Genomic DNA, 15305 nt, shown 5'->3' with positions numbered 1-15305 from the left:
TGCACAAAAAGTTTTCCCTAGGGAAACAGCAGCAAGGCAGCAATTTAGCTCAACCAGACAGCTCAAGGACTGGTTCCCACAGGAAGTTCCCCCATTTTACAAGTAAGCAAAGGACTAAAAATTAGTTCCGGCCCAGGCACACCATGCCAGGGCCTCGGGCCCACCCAGGGATCCACAGCATGGAGCCTGGGACTGGACCGCCCTCCCCTCAACTAGGCACACCACGCCAGCATCTCGGGGCCTGCCTGGGGACCCAAGGGATGGAGCCGGGGACTGGATCCCACTCCTACAACCAGGCACGCTGCGCCAGCGCCTTGGAGCCCACCCAGGAACCCAAGGGATGGAGCTGCAGACCGGTCCCCTCCCCTCACCAGGCACATGGTGCCAGTGCCTAGGGGCCCACCCGCGGACCTGAGGCATGAAGCCGGGGACTGGACCCCCCCCACAACCAGACACACCGACAGCACCAAGGAGCATGCCAAAAACATCACCTCCATGTCAGTGGCCCACCACAGCCACCACAATAATCATGGCTGCTGCAAAACTGGCTAGACACCACAACCACCATGCAGATGGTCCACCAGCCACTGGAGTGCATTGACATAAGCAGAGTCACCAGCAGAGATACAGAAAAGAAGAGGATGTCTCTCTCCACAAAGCCTGTTCCAGAGTGACAGAAGAAGCATCTGCTCTACAATAATATTGGGGGATGTGATCACACCTCTCAGCATTGGACAGATCATCTAAGCAACAAATCAACAGAGTAACCATTACTCTTTCAGAAGGAGAGAAGAAATCTAGGGTAGTTAGAGAGGGGAGGAAGGAGGGTGGGGGGTTGGGGTGAGATTGGATAAGGGGCATAAATAATAAGTATGATTTGTAACAATACATATGCTAGTAATATTGATTTGATCAACATATCTCAACATTGAACCCCCCAAAATATGTACAATCAATTTTGATTCAATAAAAATTAAAAAAAAAAAAAAAAACGGGAATATAATAATGTTGGAGATGGTATAATATGCTATACAAACACAGATTAGAAAGCAGTAAATCCTGCCTGGGATTCACAGAAGACTTCAAAGAGGCCTTGAGTTAGGCTATGGACACAAAGAGCCAAACCAAACAAAGTTTTCTGTCAGTTTGGGGATATTTTCTATATCTAATCCTTACCTACCTATACATAGAAACTTGTAAACAAAACACAATTCCCAGAACATATCACAGCCACTATTAAACATACCTATAAATGTGACTGAGTTTTCTGGAATAACTGGAAACATATGACAAGGTAAGAGATCTTAATATCTCACTGCTTATCTCTATCACACAGCCACTCTGTTCTATGCCTCTCTGCCTTTGCTCCTGCTGCTGCCTCTGCATGAAATGCTCTCCTTTACCTCTTCACCAACCTCTCTTTTCATCCTCCAAGAGCCAACTCAGAGAAATGTTTTATAGAGATCAGTCTTGGAGAATGGGCATTCCTGACAGAGTCTATTATTAAACTCTTCATGCGATTCAATGTTTCATTCCTTCATTCACTCATTCATTTGCCAGTACTGTTCTAGGTGCTATGAATATAATAAGAGAGAGAAATAATCTCATCCCTCATATACCTCATAGCCTAGGAATTTGAATTAAAATCCTGTCAGCAATTCTCATGGTAAAACCAAAACAAGTCAAACCTTTGTATAAATAAACCTGCTGCTAGCATAGAAGATCTATGAAAGGAGAAACTAGAGTCTTAAATATAAAAAGGAAAGGAGGAATAGCTAGAACAAGAGTGTCAGACAGAGACTGAGGGGGAAAAACAACCACTCCAAAATTTGTAATGTCAGCCCTGACAACTACGTAAGGGCAACAGACTCCCGGCCTAACTGATGCGTCCCACAGGCATTTTAAACTCAATGTGTCCAAACCAAAACAAATAATCTTCCTCCTCAAATTACTCATTTTCCTAATGCCGCCACTATCTGCCCTGTCACCAAGTCTAGATTTTATCCTAAATTACTCCTTCTCCCTCATTCCCATCATCAGATCAATCAGCTCGTTCTGCCAAATCTCCCTAAGTATTCTTACAGTTGGCTCTTTCCTCTGCATCCTCACTCACATCACCTCTCGCCTGGACAACTGCAATGGCCAACATCTTCAGGCATGACCAACATCAAAATTATTCTCTATAGTATAAGCAGAGTTCTATTCCTAAAAATGGAAATCCTCCCACTTCAGTCTCCATTTAAAAAACATTCAATGGCCACTTCACCTAAATCCAAGCTCCTTATTAGCATGGCACTAAGACTCTCCTCAATCCAGACCCTACCTATCTCTCTAGCTTTATGTTCTGCCATGGACTTTATGCTCTGGAAATAACTGCTTATCATTATTATACACACCAGATTCTTCAATGAAATATAATTACTTTGTTTTTTTTGTTTTTTTTTTTGTCTTTTTCGTGACCGGCACTCAGCCAGTGAGTGCACCGGCCATTCCTATATAGGATCCGAACCCGCGGCAGCAGGAGCGTCGCCACGCTCCCAGCGCCGCACTCTCCCGAGTGCGCCATGGGCTCGGCCTATAATTACTTTGTTTCATGCTCATGCTGTTCACGATGTCAGAAATGCTTTCTCCTACTCTTTTCTTTACCTGGCCAACATGTACTTACCTTTCATGATTCAGTTCAGACTTGTCCTCCTAGAATAGTCCCTCAATGTCCAAGCTGATTAAATGTCCCTCTTGTAGGATCCCAAGATACCCCTTTATTTACAACACTTAGACCATATCACTCTGATTTTAAATATTTACTTGTCTGTCTTCCCCATTAAGAAAATAACTCCCTCCCAATTCCAACAGCAGAGGATTTATCTTATTTGGTTCTATAATCTTGTCCCAGCAATGCCAAGTTACTTAGTAAGCACATATAGTATCGCCTTTTAAGGGGCCTACCCAACTACTTTAGGAGGCCCCCACATCCTTGTGAGGGTGAAGCCCTGTAGCTCTTTATTTGATATAAGCCCAGACCCCCAGATCACAGCACAGTCTAGAGGGACCTCCTAGCTCAAGGAGAAGCAGTCCAAAGGCTAGATTGGATTGGGCCATTCAAATTCTCTCAGGAATGTGGGACTGGCTGGTGGCACTAGACTGTGTCTCACACAGGGCTTGGCATAGAATAGGTGCTTTAACAGATGATAGCTAATAGGCTGCTGTCATGGTGCCTGTGAAAAAGCTCATGGTGAAGGGGGCAAAAAAAAAGAAGGAGGTTCTGAAGTTCACCCTTGACTGTGCCCACCCTATAGAAGATGGAATCATGGATGCTGCCAATTTTGAGCTGTTTCTCCAAGAGAGAATCAAAGTGAAAAGCTGGGAATCTCAGTGGAGGGGTTGTAACCATCAAAACGAGCAAGAGCAAGATCATGTAACTTCTGAGGTTCCTTTTTCCAAAAGGTATTTGAAATATCTCACCAAAAAAATATTTGAAGAAGAATAATCTAAGTGACTGATTGAGCACAGTTGCTAAAAGCAAAGAGAGTCACCGATTGCATTACTTCCAAATTAACCAGGATGAAGAGGAAGAAGATGAGGATTAAAACTCATTTACTTGGAATATTTTGTATGAGTTCTTGAATAACACTTGGGAACCAAAACAACAACAACAAAAAAAAAAAAACCCCAAATTCTGACATCTGTTTAGTTTTGCACGGTGTAAGAAAGACTTATAAGCTGGATGAGAAAGATTTGACACAAGGGAGATGGAAAAACTGAGAACAGTTAAAGTTTGTAGAGGGCTCAGGAAAGCAAGGGTTTACCCCCAACCTTACCCTCATCCTTGCAGAGGTATAACAAAGCACCATGTGAAGGATAGTGCTTTCTTGTTTCTTCATGGGAAGGAACAGGGATGTGGATGAGCTGCCACAGAATCTCTCCCCAAGCTGACAAGGGGCCAAGGATTCATGCAGCTCCTGTAACATTTCCCAGAATGGGGCTGCTCCACATTAACCTACTGGGATCCCTGCCAGACACTAGCAGCATGGCAAGGTAAGCTTGAGGCTTAGGCTCCCTGAAGCTTACCTTCTAGGACAGAGGGGAAAAAAGAAAGAAAGGCTGTTGCTCAGAAAGACGTAAGACTAGTGAGTACGCCTCTGCATACATGTATGTGCATGTAGGCACACGTAAACGAGTGTACACAAAGCCCAAGACGGCTTTAAAAAAGGAGGGGGGAGCCTCACAAAGTTTCTAAAACTCGAGAGTGTTTTAGACTGGAGCCTAATGGAGAAAAGAAAGCAAATCCATGCAGGTCACACAGACATGAAGATAAACTATATTGATGTCAGAGAGTAAAAGGCAGATGAGCATCCTAAGTCTATTGAAAGTTGGGTAAGGAAAGACAGCTGAAATCAAAGCAGAGGAATCCATTCCCTATCCTAAACTGAGAAAGTGGAGAGGAGCAAAAGAGAGAGCCAAGACCAAGTAACACAACAGAAAATATGTATCAAAAACTGAAAGTAGGTATACCGTGCAATTCCAATTTTAGGAATATATATGCCAAGGAAATAATGATGGGTGAACAGTTTTAACCACTATGCAGCATTTATAAACTAGGGAAACACCACAGGGGATTGGGTACAGTCAGTCACACAATGAACTATTACATAGGCTTTAAGAATGGTGGAATAGAAGGGTATTTATTAGCATGGAAAGCTGCTTATACTGTGGTGTTAAATAAATAAACTTTTAAAAACATAGTTCCAGGTATGTTAATTTTTTCTACAGTGAAGACATATGACTCGCATAATTTAAAAAAAAAAAAAAAAAAAAAGGAAGGAAAATCAGGAACTCTGTTCAGCCCATCTCTAAAGGCTACTTGCCAGCCCACCTGCATCCTGGTGTGCAGGAGCTGGGGATATAGCTGAGCTCAATAAGCTGCCTGAACAATCAAGACTCTAGCTAAAAATATTTTAGACTATTCAGGAGCTAGAGGAGGTTGTCACACTCAGAAAGCCCAGGTCACTGGTTCTATTCTAAGTCTACTAAAGGCAAAACCAGCTAGTTATTTAAAATAAAATAATATTTTGGGGGCCCCAATTACAAAAGCAGCAGATCATAATCTAGAAAATTTACCAAACACAGAAAAGCAGAAATTAGAAAACAAAAACCACCACAATCCTGCCAGCACGAGATATCAAGTTAACAAGCTGATGTATTTCCCTTTAGTTCCTTCACTATACACCCACTCATATGATACATTTTTTTCTATTTATAAAAATATGATTCCATACATATTATTTCATATCTTTTTATTTGACAGAACAGTAACACCTTTCCAAATTAATCAATACACTTCTACATAATTTTTTTTTCTTTTTTTTTAAAGATGACTGGTAAGGGGATCTCAACCCTCGACTTGGTGTTGTCAGCACCACACTCTCCCAAGTGAGCCAACCGGCCATCCCTATATGGGATCCGAACTCGTGGCCTTGGCATTGTCAGCACCACACTCTCCCAAGTGAGCCACGGGCCGGCCCCATTTCTACATAATTTTTAATGGCTACAAGTGGCTATATCCACTGCATGGATATAATAACATTTATTGACTGTGCTCCATATTATTGAATATTTACACTGTGTCCAAATTTTCATAATATAAAACACATTGCAACGAACATCTTGTATCTGAATCTGGGTGCCTGTGCTATGCCAAAATCTCTTACACTCTATTGTGAATCTAAGCTGCCCCTACAAAAGATGGGCTGTAGGGTTGACTAGCCGAGATCAGTAATGGTACTTCATATTAGGTCCTGAATTCTGATGTTTTTCCACCAGAGTCACGATTTTGTGGAAGGAGGACCATATTAGGATTTACAATGGTCCTGGATTTAAGGGACAGATACACACACATACAGACACACAGAGACACACACACATATATGTGGAAGTTTCCTTTTTTTTTTTTTTTTTACTGTGGTAAAACATATATAAGAATTTCCATTTTTTAAACATATGACTGAGTGGAATTAATTACATTCACAATGCTGTATAACCACTACCTCTAGCTATTTCCAAAGCTCTCTGTCATCCTAAACATAAACTCTGTACCCATTAAGCAATAACTTCTCCTTATTCCTTCTACCCCTGTTTCTGGTCACCTCTAATCTACTTCTGTCTAAATTTTTCTTTTTATTTTGTCTTAATTGGCCCATGATAATTGTATATATTTACGGAGTACAATATGATATTTGGGTACATTTATACTGAGTGCAATGACCATACCAGGGTGTTTACCATATCCATCACCGCAAACATGTCACCTCTTTGTATTGAGAACATGTAACATCATCTCAACTAGCTACTTCAAGTTTCACAGTAATTTGTTGTTGGCTGTAGTCTCCCTATATTGCTATAAAACACTAGATCTTATCAAGTGACATAATTCTTATAAACTTTAGTAGTAAACTGATTTCTAATCCCTAATTTTGAAGATCTCTGTTAAAAATGGAATAAGTCCTGTGAGTCAGCTTTGGCAAGACACCTAAGATTTTGCCTAGGACACCCCAAAGTCACTAAATAAAGAACCTTTAACAGCAAACACCAGAAGTTTAGCTAAACAAACATTTGGTTAAAAAATTCCTCTTAGGCTGTAAAATCAGAATGTAATTTAGTATTGCTTTTATATGATTGCGAACCCCATCACTTTCTTCTCTAAGTTATACCATCCAATCAGAAAAAATATAAAAGTAGATAAACAGATTGGTTCACTAGCCTAATTTATACAAATCCTTATTTCTTCCTATCGAACATGGAAATTGATTTCTATTGTACTCAAGGGTGCTAATAGTTAATATATAAATTATTCAGAAAAATATTTCTATACAGGATACTCTCAGCTTTTTGTTCTCTGGTGGCATTTCCAGGTATAAGGCTTTCTACTCAGAATTAACAGGGAGCCTAACTCTAAATTGCTAACTGCTGGGGAGCAGAGATTGCAATTACATCTTATATACCAGGTATATCAAGAGATTATAAACTTTTAATAATAACAGTATTAAAACACTGATAATATAATCCCTCACTCTTACTTCCTGAGGAGCATAAAAGCACAAAGACTTGAGGACAATATGATTCTGCATTGCCCACTGAGAAGCGAGATCTCTTTCTAGGTGTTATTTTCAGCACCAAAAAACTCCTGTGTGACTAAGAGGGTAAATTCGTTTTGCTGCATATCCTACCACTGTATTTTTGAGTCCCTACTTCACTCTTTCTCACCATTGTTTAAGGCTAAGAAAAAGCAAGGTTCATCTAACATTGAAATAATATTTTTAAAACAAACAAACAAAAAGAAGTAACATTTTAAAATGATGAGTATTCATTAAATAAACAATACTTTATCAACAATAATGGAAATTTAAAATGCAAGAAAGATCACTTGGAATCCTCTCTCTCTTAAAATATGTTTTTCATTTGTCAGGTTCCTGTTTAGTCCTCAACCACATGCATGCTGTAATTGTGCATATCTATAATCAGCAGAAGCAAAATTTTCTATCTCATGTCATTCATCCCATCAAATGCTTTGCACCTTACAGTCTTCATAATTATGTTAATGTCTGCATAATACCAGATTTGATTTACCACAGTTTACCTAAGTATTCTCCTATTTTTGGCGTTCAGATAAAGCAGCTTCCAATGATTATCTCTCACATTAAAAACTTGTCCTGGGGCCGGCCCCGTGGCGCACTCGGGAGAGTGCGGCGCTTGGGAGCGCAGTAGCGCTCCCGCCGCAGGTTCAGATCCTATATAGGGATGGCCGGTGCATAGCGCGGTGCGGGTGACAGCAAGCCAAGGGTTGCGATCCCCTTGCCGGTCACAAAAAAAAAAAAAAAAAAAAAAAACTTGTCCTGGTGAGAACACCTCCACCTAATATGTGAAAGGGACTAGTGGCATCCATAGATCCAAAGGGAAATAAGGCCATTCAAGTGGAAGTAGCGGTTTAAGAAGCCAAATGTTCTAGCCCAGTAATAATCCTGGATTGAACCCAGTTGCAAATTGGGGGCCAGTTTCTTTATTTTATCCCCTAGACCAGGAAACAAACAAAACACGAACAGCCCTGTGCTTAAGATTCAGACAGGAAAGCAATAATCTAGAAGTCACCAGGAAAAACTCATCTTTGTTTAACCTCTCATCGTGAACAAGATCCAGGTACTGATCCCATTCCAACAGAAAAATGTCCATAAGTCAGCTCTTTTTTTTTTTGGTAGCTAGCCAGTATGGGGAACCAAACCCTTGATCTAGATGTTACAATACCATGCTGTAACCAACTGAGCTAACTGGCCAGCCCATAAGTCAGCTTGGGAAGTAATAACCCTTCCTTCTGACGTAATGCCTATCCAGGATCCAGCTAGGAAAAAACCCTCAAGCACAGGGTCAGTATGTTCTCCTCTGTTCACTCTCCAATGTCCCATGCTTCAAACAGACTGTATCTGAAATAAAGGGATTAGACCACTTAAGAGAAAACTTGACTATTTCAAGCTCTGCGGTGTTTGTCAACTGGAGACACAGACGTTTGGTTTTTTTTTGGTTTTTGTGACCGGTAAGGGGATCGGAACCCTTGGCTTGGTGTCGTCCGCACCGTGCTCAGCCAGTGAGTGCACCAGCCATCCCTACATAGGATCCGAACCCGCGGTCCCGGCGCTCCCAGCGCCGCACTCTCCCGAGTGAGCCATGGGGTCAGCCCACCAAAAAAAACAAAACAAAACGAGACACAGACATTTGAAAATGTGCATGTATACCTGTGTGTATGTATGCGTGTCTGATTGTCACAATAACTGGGGATGTGGAAGAACGAGAGCACGCATTCTGGCATCTACAGAGCAGACACCAGGAATGTGGAATACCCTGCAAAACGAGGCAAAGTCCCAGACAACAAAGAAACCATCCCAAACACCATCAACATCCTTGTTGAGATCCTTGTTGAGAAAAAGCTGCCATAAATAAAGTCTTTTTGTTGTTGTTTTTTTTGTGGCTGGCTAGTACAATAAAGTCTTTTTGAATCCCTTCACGGAACTGCTGCTCAAGCCCTAACATTCCTTTTTTTTTAAAAGATGACCGGTAAGGGGATCTTAACCCTTGACTCAGTGTTATCAGCACCAAGATCACCCAGTGAGCTAACTGGCCATCCCTATATGGGATCCGAACCCATGGCCTTGGTGTTATCAGCACCGCACTCTCCCGAGTGAGCCACGGGCCAGCCCCTCAAGCCCTAACATTCCTGACCACTAATTTCCTCACCTATGGAGGATACCCCAAAGTTTGTAAAGCACTACACTAAACAGGATTCCTGGGGCCAACATCTGTTCTATTCCAATCAAAGCCTTCCCAACAACAAAGACAAGAAAGGCGCAGGAGAAAAAGAACTCTAGTACCATCCCATGTAAGAGGCATAAAACTCTTTGTTAGACTGGCCAGTTAGCTAGCCAGCAAAAAAACACAAAAAAACACACACAAAACAAAACCCATTCTTACTCCTACTCTTCCTATCTAATCTAGAAACACAACTGTGCATGCGCCCCAGTAGAATGAACTTGCCAACATGGCAATTCTAGTACTTCAACTTCTAAAATCTTCCTCCCTATAGAGTCAAATATTCTCAAAATAAGACAAAGACTAATTATGGGATAAGCCTGAATATCTCTCACTAGACAAAAAATAACCATATGCCATTCTAAAAAATTGCTAATTAGCAGGTTACTAACCTAACCACAAAATATAGATGGACCGTTCAGATAAGGATGCTCTTAAGCTGTCAATGCAGGTGGAAAAATAAAAAGACATACCTGGCTGGGCCCAAGGAACTCTGCAAATATTTTAAAGCATTTTTCTAAAAGGTTATCCCTTTGGGAAAATAAAATACTAAGACAAGGGGAATTGAATAAAAAACTGTCAGAGCAAAACTCCCTCAATCATATTTTGCTTCTTTGTATCTCAAATTGAGTTTTATATTCTGCTCTTATGATTTCAGGAATCTGAATATGTAAACTCAGGGACATAACATTACACTATTTTCTCAACCCCGGTGCCTACCACTCCACCCCATCTTCAAAATTAAGCTGCTCAAAGTTCTTCCTCTCATTTGGCAGCAAACTGCAGCCAAAACTACCATACTGGCCAGCCACCAAAAAGCAAAACAAAACAAACAAACAAAAAAACCCAAACAAACTGAAGCCAAAACTCATTTGTCTTCTTTACTATGATCCACTAAGCCCATCTGTGAAGTCAGCTATATATATACCTCTGACCATGACTTTGGGAGATGGTGAAAAACAAAAAAGCAGCCCTGACATCTGGGAGTTAGCCTGATAATATCAGGTCTCGGTGTCCTGGTGAAAATAAAATCTCACAGAACATCAACATCAGATAAGACCACTGTGACCATGACAGATCAAGACAAAAACAAAACCACCCTGTAATCACATCTGAACATAAACCAAAACATAAACATTGTCTAAACCAAAAAAAGATCACACCGGGCTACAAGGAGCAACTGCTTAATCTTTATCAACTACAGCTTTAACTCTTTTCTAGGAAAGATTAAGGTACCCAAACACAAAATTTTCCCCCACTTCCTGACAGCATTTGATCCAGAGCAAAGCCCTATTTCCTTAAGCCTTCCCCCAAACCACCTGATACAAGGCCCAATCTTGTAAGTCCTAACACCCTCTTACCGAGAGGCCCCTTGCTTCCCTATGGTATAGGTTCTCCCTTGCTGCAACGAGCAATTACATTTAACTTGTTGTACTATGGGTTGGTCCCTGATAAGCTTTGGCTGGAGTGCACTGACGATGGGAAATGAGAGTTCATATCCACAATTAAATACCTCAAACTGCATACATCATCACTCTGCCTATCACTACCCTTCTCCTCGCACCCCGCCCCCCTACCTCCCCTAAAACATCTTCCTTTCTTTAAAGTTTGTCAGATGCCAAATGGCAACAACTGGCTGAGCTTCCTTTCGTTTAGCTTTTCTGTCTGGCTCTGTAGGCAATCTGAGTTTGTAACCCTAAACCAGGAAAATATACCGACCTATCCTGGCTGCCAGACCCATGTTCTAATTAAGGTTATACTACCTCTGCTTCTCTAAATAGTTTAGTACAAATATGGCCATATTATTACTAATGATAAAAACACAGGTTGTCCATACTTGATGTTATCACTGTGTTCACTGGGCCCAGGCAATAGGGGGGCCGAATGACTGCCCCATGTTTGAGTGTTAGCCCACAGCACGGGAAATTCCCACTCCTGAATCAAGCTACAACTGTCTTTCAAAATATCTCTGCTGCTTTCATTCAGAGGATAGGACGACCCACTGCTTCATCAGACGTTTTAATATTATAGTCCCATGCCAGTTAACTTGGAAATGATCTGGCTTTCTAGCATTTATGTACACTCAAACAAATGCTGATGGCCGTGGAGGGCCAAGAAAGAGAGAAACGGCTTCTAACCAGTAGACACATATTGACAGGTTTTAGAATATGAATGCTTGTGGGTATACTTTTCTTACTGAATATTTAAATCATTTCATTGATGGTAAAGTTTCAGCACATCAGAACTTAACTTACTATTGAGAATACAAATGAACTCCCACTCCCCCGAAATCACATATTTTCCAAGGACAATTCCAACTGTTTAACTCCTTTCTTCAAACTGAGGGAAGTGCCAAGAGCACTGGAAAAACTTTTGCCTTCTTTTCTACCACTACTAGTATTTTTAAAACAGTAAGATATAGCTAATTTGTAGTATTTCCCAGATACACACAGGCACCTTTTCAGCACTAGATATTATCACTTCCATTTTACATATGTGAAAACAAAGGCACAAATAAGGGAATAATTTGCCAAATGTCACAAAGTTCAGATAAGAGCAGTGTTCCCGGTTCCCTGCTTTGGTTCTGGAAGCTAAGTAAAGAGAAACAAACATTAACTAAAAAAAGAAAGAAAACACTTCCCCCCACCCCCAAACACTTTAGGTCATGAGGATATAGGAAGAGATAGGTATTAAGAGTAGGTTAAATTATTACTTAACATGCTCACCTTCAAGACAGTGTCAATAATTCAAAAAGCAGAAGACTATGATGATTAATTAATTCAGTTTACAAATCAGCAATATTTGCTGGGCAAAACACTGTGATGCATGCGTGAAGAATGGAATGAACTCTTCCAAACAGGAGGCTCTTTTTCTACTCCAAGTGACAAGGAGGAAGCTCTCTTAAATCATGAGTGAGCAGCCTGACAGACTAGAAAAAGGAAGTTTTGTGAAGGCTTGCTACCACTATTTAGTTTTGAAAGGTTTCTGTATAAGACAAGCAACCTTTTACAGAAGAGGAAATGAAAGCTTGGCCCCAACCACCATGGTATTATTTCCTTCCTTAAAACTGTTTAAATTTTAGCCTATGTCCATCATAAACAGATACTTTTCTTAGCACTTAAGCCTTTCTTGATCTAGAGTAACTTTCTCTTTTTCAGTTGACACAAGATGTGTTTCTGTCCAGGGTCAATTTACTCAGCCATTATGACATTATTTGTCTTTTCACACAGGGTAAGGAGGGAGTGGTTGGGCCTAATCATTTCCCACTTCCAGGCCCTGAGTGTTTTCACTTGTCATTCCTTTGACATCATGTTATCTGTGCCCTTCTGTTCCAATTCTGCCCACTATTTGATTTATTTTATCCTTGCCTACAATTGTGTTGTTACATAACTTACTGTTAAGTTTTTCCCTTCATTCATTTGTAACTTTCTTTCAAGTCACTCTCTTTAAAAATACTCTCCTACTAGCTGGCCAGTCAGCTCAGTTGCTTAGAGTAGCCTATAACCCCCAGGTCACAGGTTCAGATCTTTGTACCAGCCAGCCACCAAAGAATGAAACAAAAAAATACTCTCCTACTACTGTCATACTTAATTTTTCTCTCTTCTGAATCTCTTTTCAGAAGTCTGCTTTCCAAAGAGCAAATGCTTATACCCCGAAATATATCACCAGACACATGTTCCCTGCCTTCCTTACAGGAAATGGTTCATGTCTTTTTCATATTCAGTTTACACATCTTTAGATTCTATTCCCTAAAAAAGAATGTTTGCCTTATTCCTATCTTCAGCCAAGTGCTATTTTAAATACTTCTACAAATTTGCTTAGACTGGCAGATAACACCTAGATTTTCATGTACCCTGAATAATGCTCTGAACATCATTTCCTAAGTCCTTTCCGTGAGGCCTCTGTAAAAAGATGAGGCCAAAGAAAACTCTAGAAGCAGCATATCCAAAGGACAAGGGACCTAAAGAAACACACTCCTTTGAAGTCTTATTAGAAAAGAAACGTAGAAGCAAGAAAAGGAGCAGAAAAAGAGAAAAAGAAGTCATCAACACCAGTGAATGGAAAGGAGAGTAAAGCAATTCCCTCCCAAAAGAAACTGATAGGGAAAACCAGCAGTGAGAGGTTCTAGAACATATGGAACCAAATATCCAGGCTCTAGGGGAAAGTTCACATCTCCCCAGATACTTACCGTGTTGCATTTTGTACCACACACCACTTGCCTATGATTCAACCACTGAGATGCAAACACTTTATTAAGGGTCCCAAGGTGAAACTCTTTTTCCTTCAGGAGACTGGGAAGTTGCTGTGCTGCATAACCATGTAACACTCGAGAGAAGTTGGTTTCACTCTGTAGCCTGACTTCCCGGTTCTTCAGGTAGTACACTAAGGATCTCTTCACTGGGGGGAGTCTTTTCCTTTTGTGAAGCGAGTGATCCCAGGCAAACTGTGGAAAGCAACATTAGAAATCAAAGCTTTGACTACCTTTCTTCAGAAAAAGAGATCCTACTGTATTAGAGAAATCACCAACAACTCATCTTGCAGCATTTACATACAACAGAACAAGAATCTCAATCCAGAAAGCACGGTTCAACTCTTAAAACACTGAAAAGATTTTGCTTATATTCAAACCAACCCCTGTGAATTACGAGGGCTGAAAGACAAGGAAACGGAAGCATAATAGAACAGCACAAAAGGTTTACTAGACGTTTTAGGAGTGAAGGATTCAGAGCCCCTGTACCTATCCTTGATAGGAAAGGGAATGAGGGGCTGAATGATTCCCACACCAAATCACTGGGCTGCATCTCTACCCAGCTCCCTCTTCCTCTCAGCCTGTACTCCCCGCGGAGCATTGAAGGTGCAGCCCAAGTAGCTAGACTGGGGCCCAGGTCTTCCAGGGATCCACTATCAATGGCTGTTCCTGTCATCACGTCCGTGCTCCAGGCAGTTGCAGAATTTGAAAAATCAAACACCAACGGGGTAGGAGGTACGGAAATCAGAGTCTGAATCCAAGGCCTTCTTGGCCCTCCTCTCAAAAGGAGTGGTATAGGGTGAGGATACCTGAGAATTGCTGTTTCGTCTAGGGGTCCTAGTGCCAAAAGGCCCAGCTCAGGGCTTGGGCATCCACAGGACCCCCGGAAGGCGGACTTAACTCTCTTTCCCAGTATCTCCTGGGAGGCTGATTTTGCTCCCGATTCCCCTCAACTTCGGTTTCCTCCCCCCTGTAAAGCAAAGATTCTGGTTTCTCCTCTAGCGCTATTTCTGGCCGCCGGCCTCTCGCGGAATATGCCCTATTTCTGAGTTCCCCTTTGGCTCCTCACCCCTCCGGCCTTCTGGTCTCCAGTGAATTCCTGAGGGCCCAGTCCTGACAATAAACCTTAAACCGAGGTTCCTCTTCGCGAATCCGCGGACCCTAACTCCTTGGTGCCTCGGCCTCATCACCCAGGTCCCGGCCTCTCAGCCCTCACCTGCGGGTCCTGAGTGTCGCTCCCAGCTCCTGGCGAGGCGGGCGCTTTCCGCTTCCTGCTAACTGCTTTCCGGGCCATAGTGGGCAGCGCCACCGCGGCCCCGCAGCCACATGGGGCGGGGGAAGCGAGGGGTAGCAGGACAGCGGGTCATATACCGGGCCCCAGGGCCGCGCACCTTAGTGCGCCCGGCCCGGAAATGGCCCAGACCCGGGGTGGCAGTAAAAAATAAATAAATAAATAAAGGGAAGCGGACAAAAGGGATAAAAGGGATGAGGGAGGGAGGATAGGGGCCGGGAAAGGGAAGGGGAAGCAGGAAGGAAAAGCTTCCCGACAACAGAGTCTGGCAAAGACGGCGAGCGGCTAGAACCAAAACACTCCCTCCCCCGCGCCCGCGCTCCGTCACCCTTGCGCAGCCGCACTTCGCAGCACGTCGTCACGGAGACGCCGCCCGGACGAGAAGGGCGGGATTTAGGGGTTAGGGGAAGAGTT

General features: G+C 42.2%; 1 protein-coding gene and 1 pseudogene across 1 annotated transcript in view; one reads left to right on the top strand and one right to left on the bottom strand.

Annotated features, from left to right (window-relative positions):
- DCAF12 (DDB1 and CUL4 associated factor 12) overlaps positions 1-15199 on the bottom strand; it is a 29808-nt gene extending 14609 nt beyond the window's left edge. The window contains exons 1-2 of the mRNA XM_063081924.1: positions 14817-15199; positions 13541-13795 (exon numbers count right to left, since the gene is read on the bottom strand). Of these exons, the coding sequence (XP_062937994.1) occupies positions 13541-13795; positions 14817-14894 (333 nt within the window). The 5' untranslated portion in view covers positions 14895-15199. The remainder of the gene's footprint in view (positions 1-13540; positions 13796-14816) is intronic.
- Positions 3209-3587, top strand: LOC134366223 (large ribosomal subunit protein eL22-like; annotated as a pseudogene).
- Positions 15200-15305: the final 106 nt, after the last annotated feature.

Source organism: Cynocephalus volans, chromosome 17, assembly GCF_027409185.1.
Source record: "Cynocephalus volans isolate mCynVol1 chromosome 17, mCynVol1.pri, whole genome shotgun sequence".
NCBI classification, from domain to species: Eukaryota; Metazoa; Chordata; class Mammalia; order Dermoptera; family Cynocephalidae; genus Cynocephalus; species Cynocephalus volans.
Note: the sequence above shows the minus strand (reverse complement) of the source record. Positions and strands in the feature narration are given on the sequence as shown.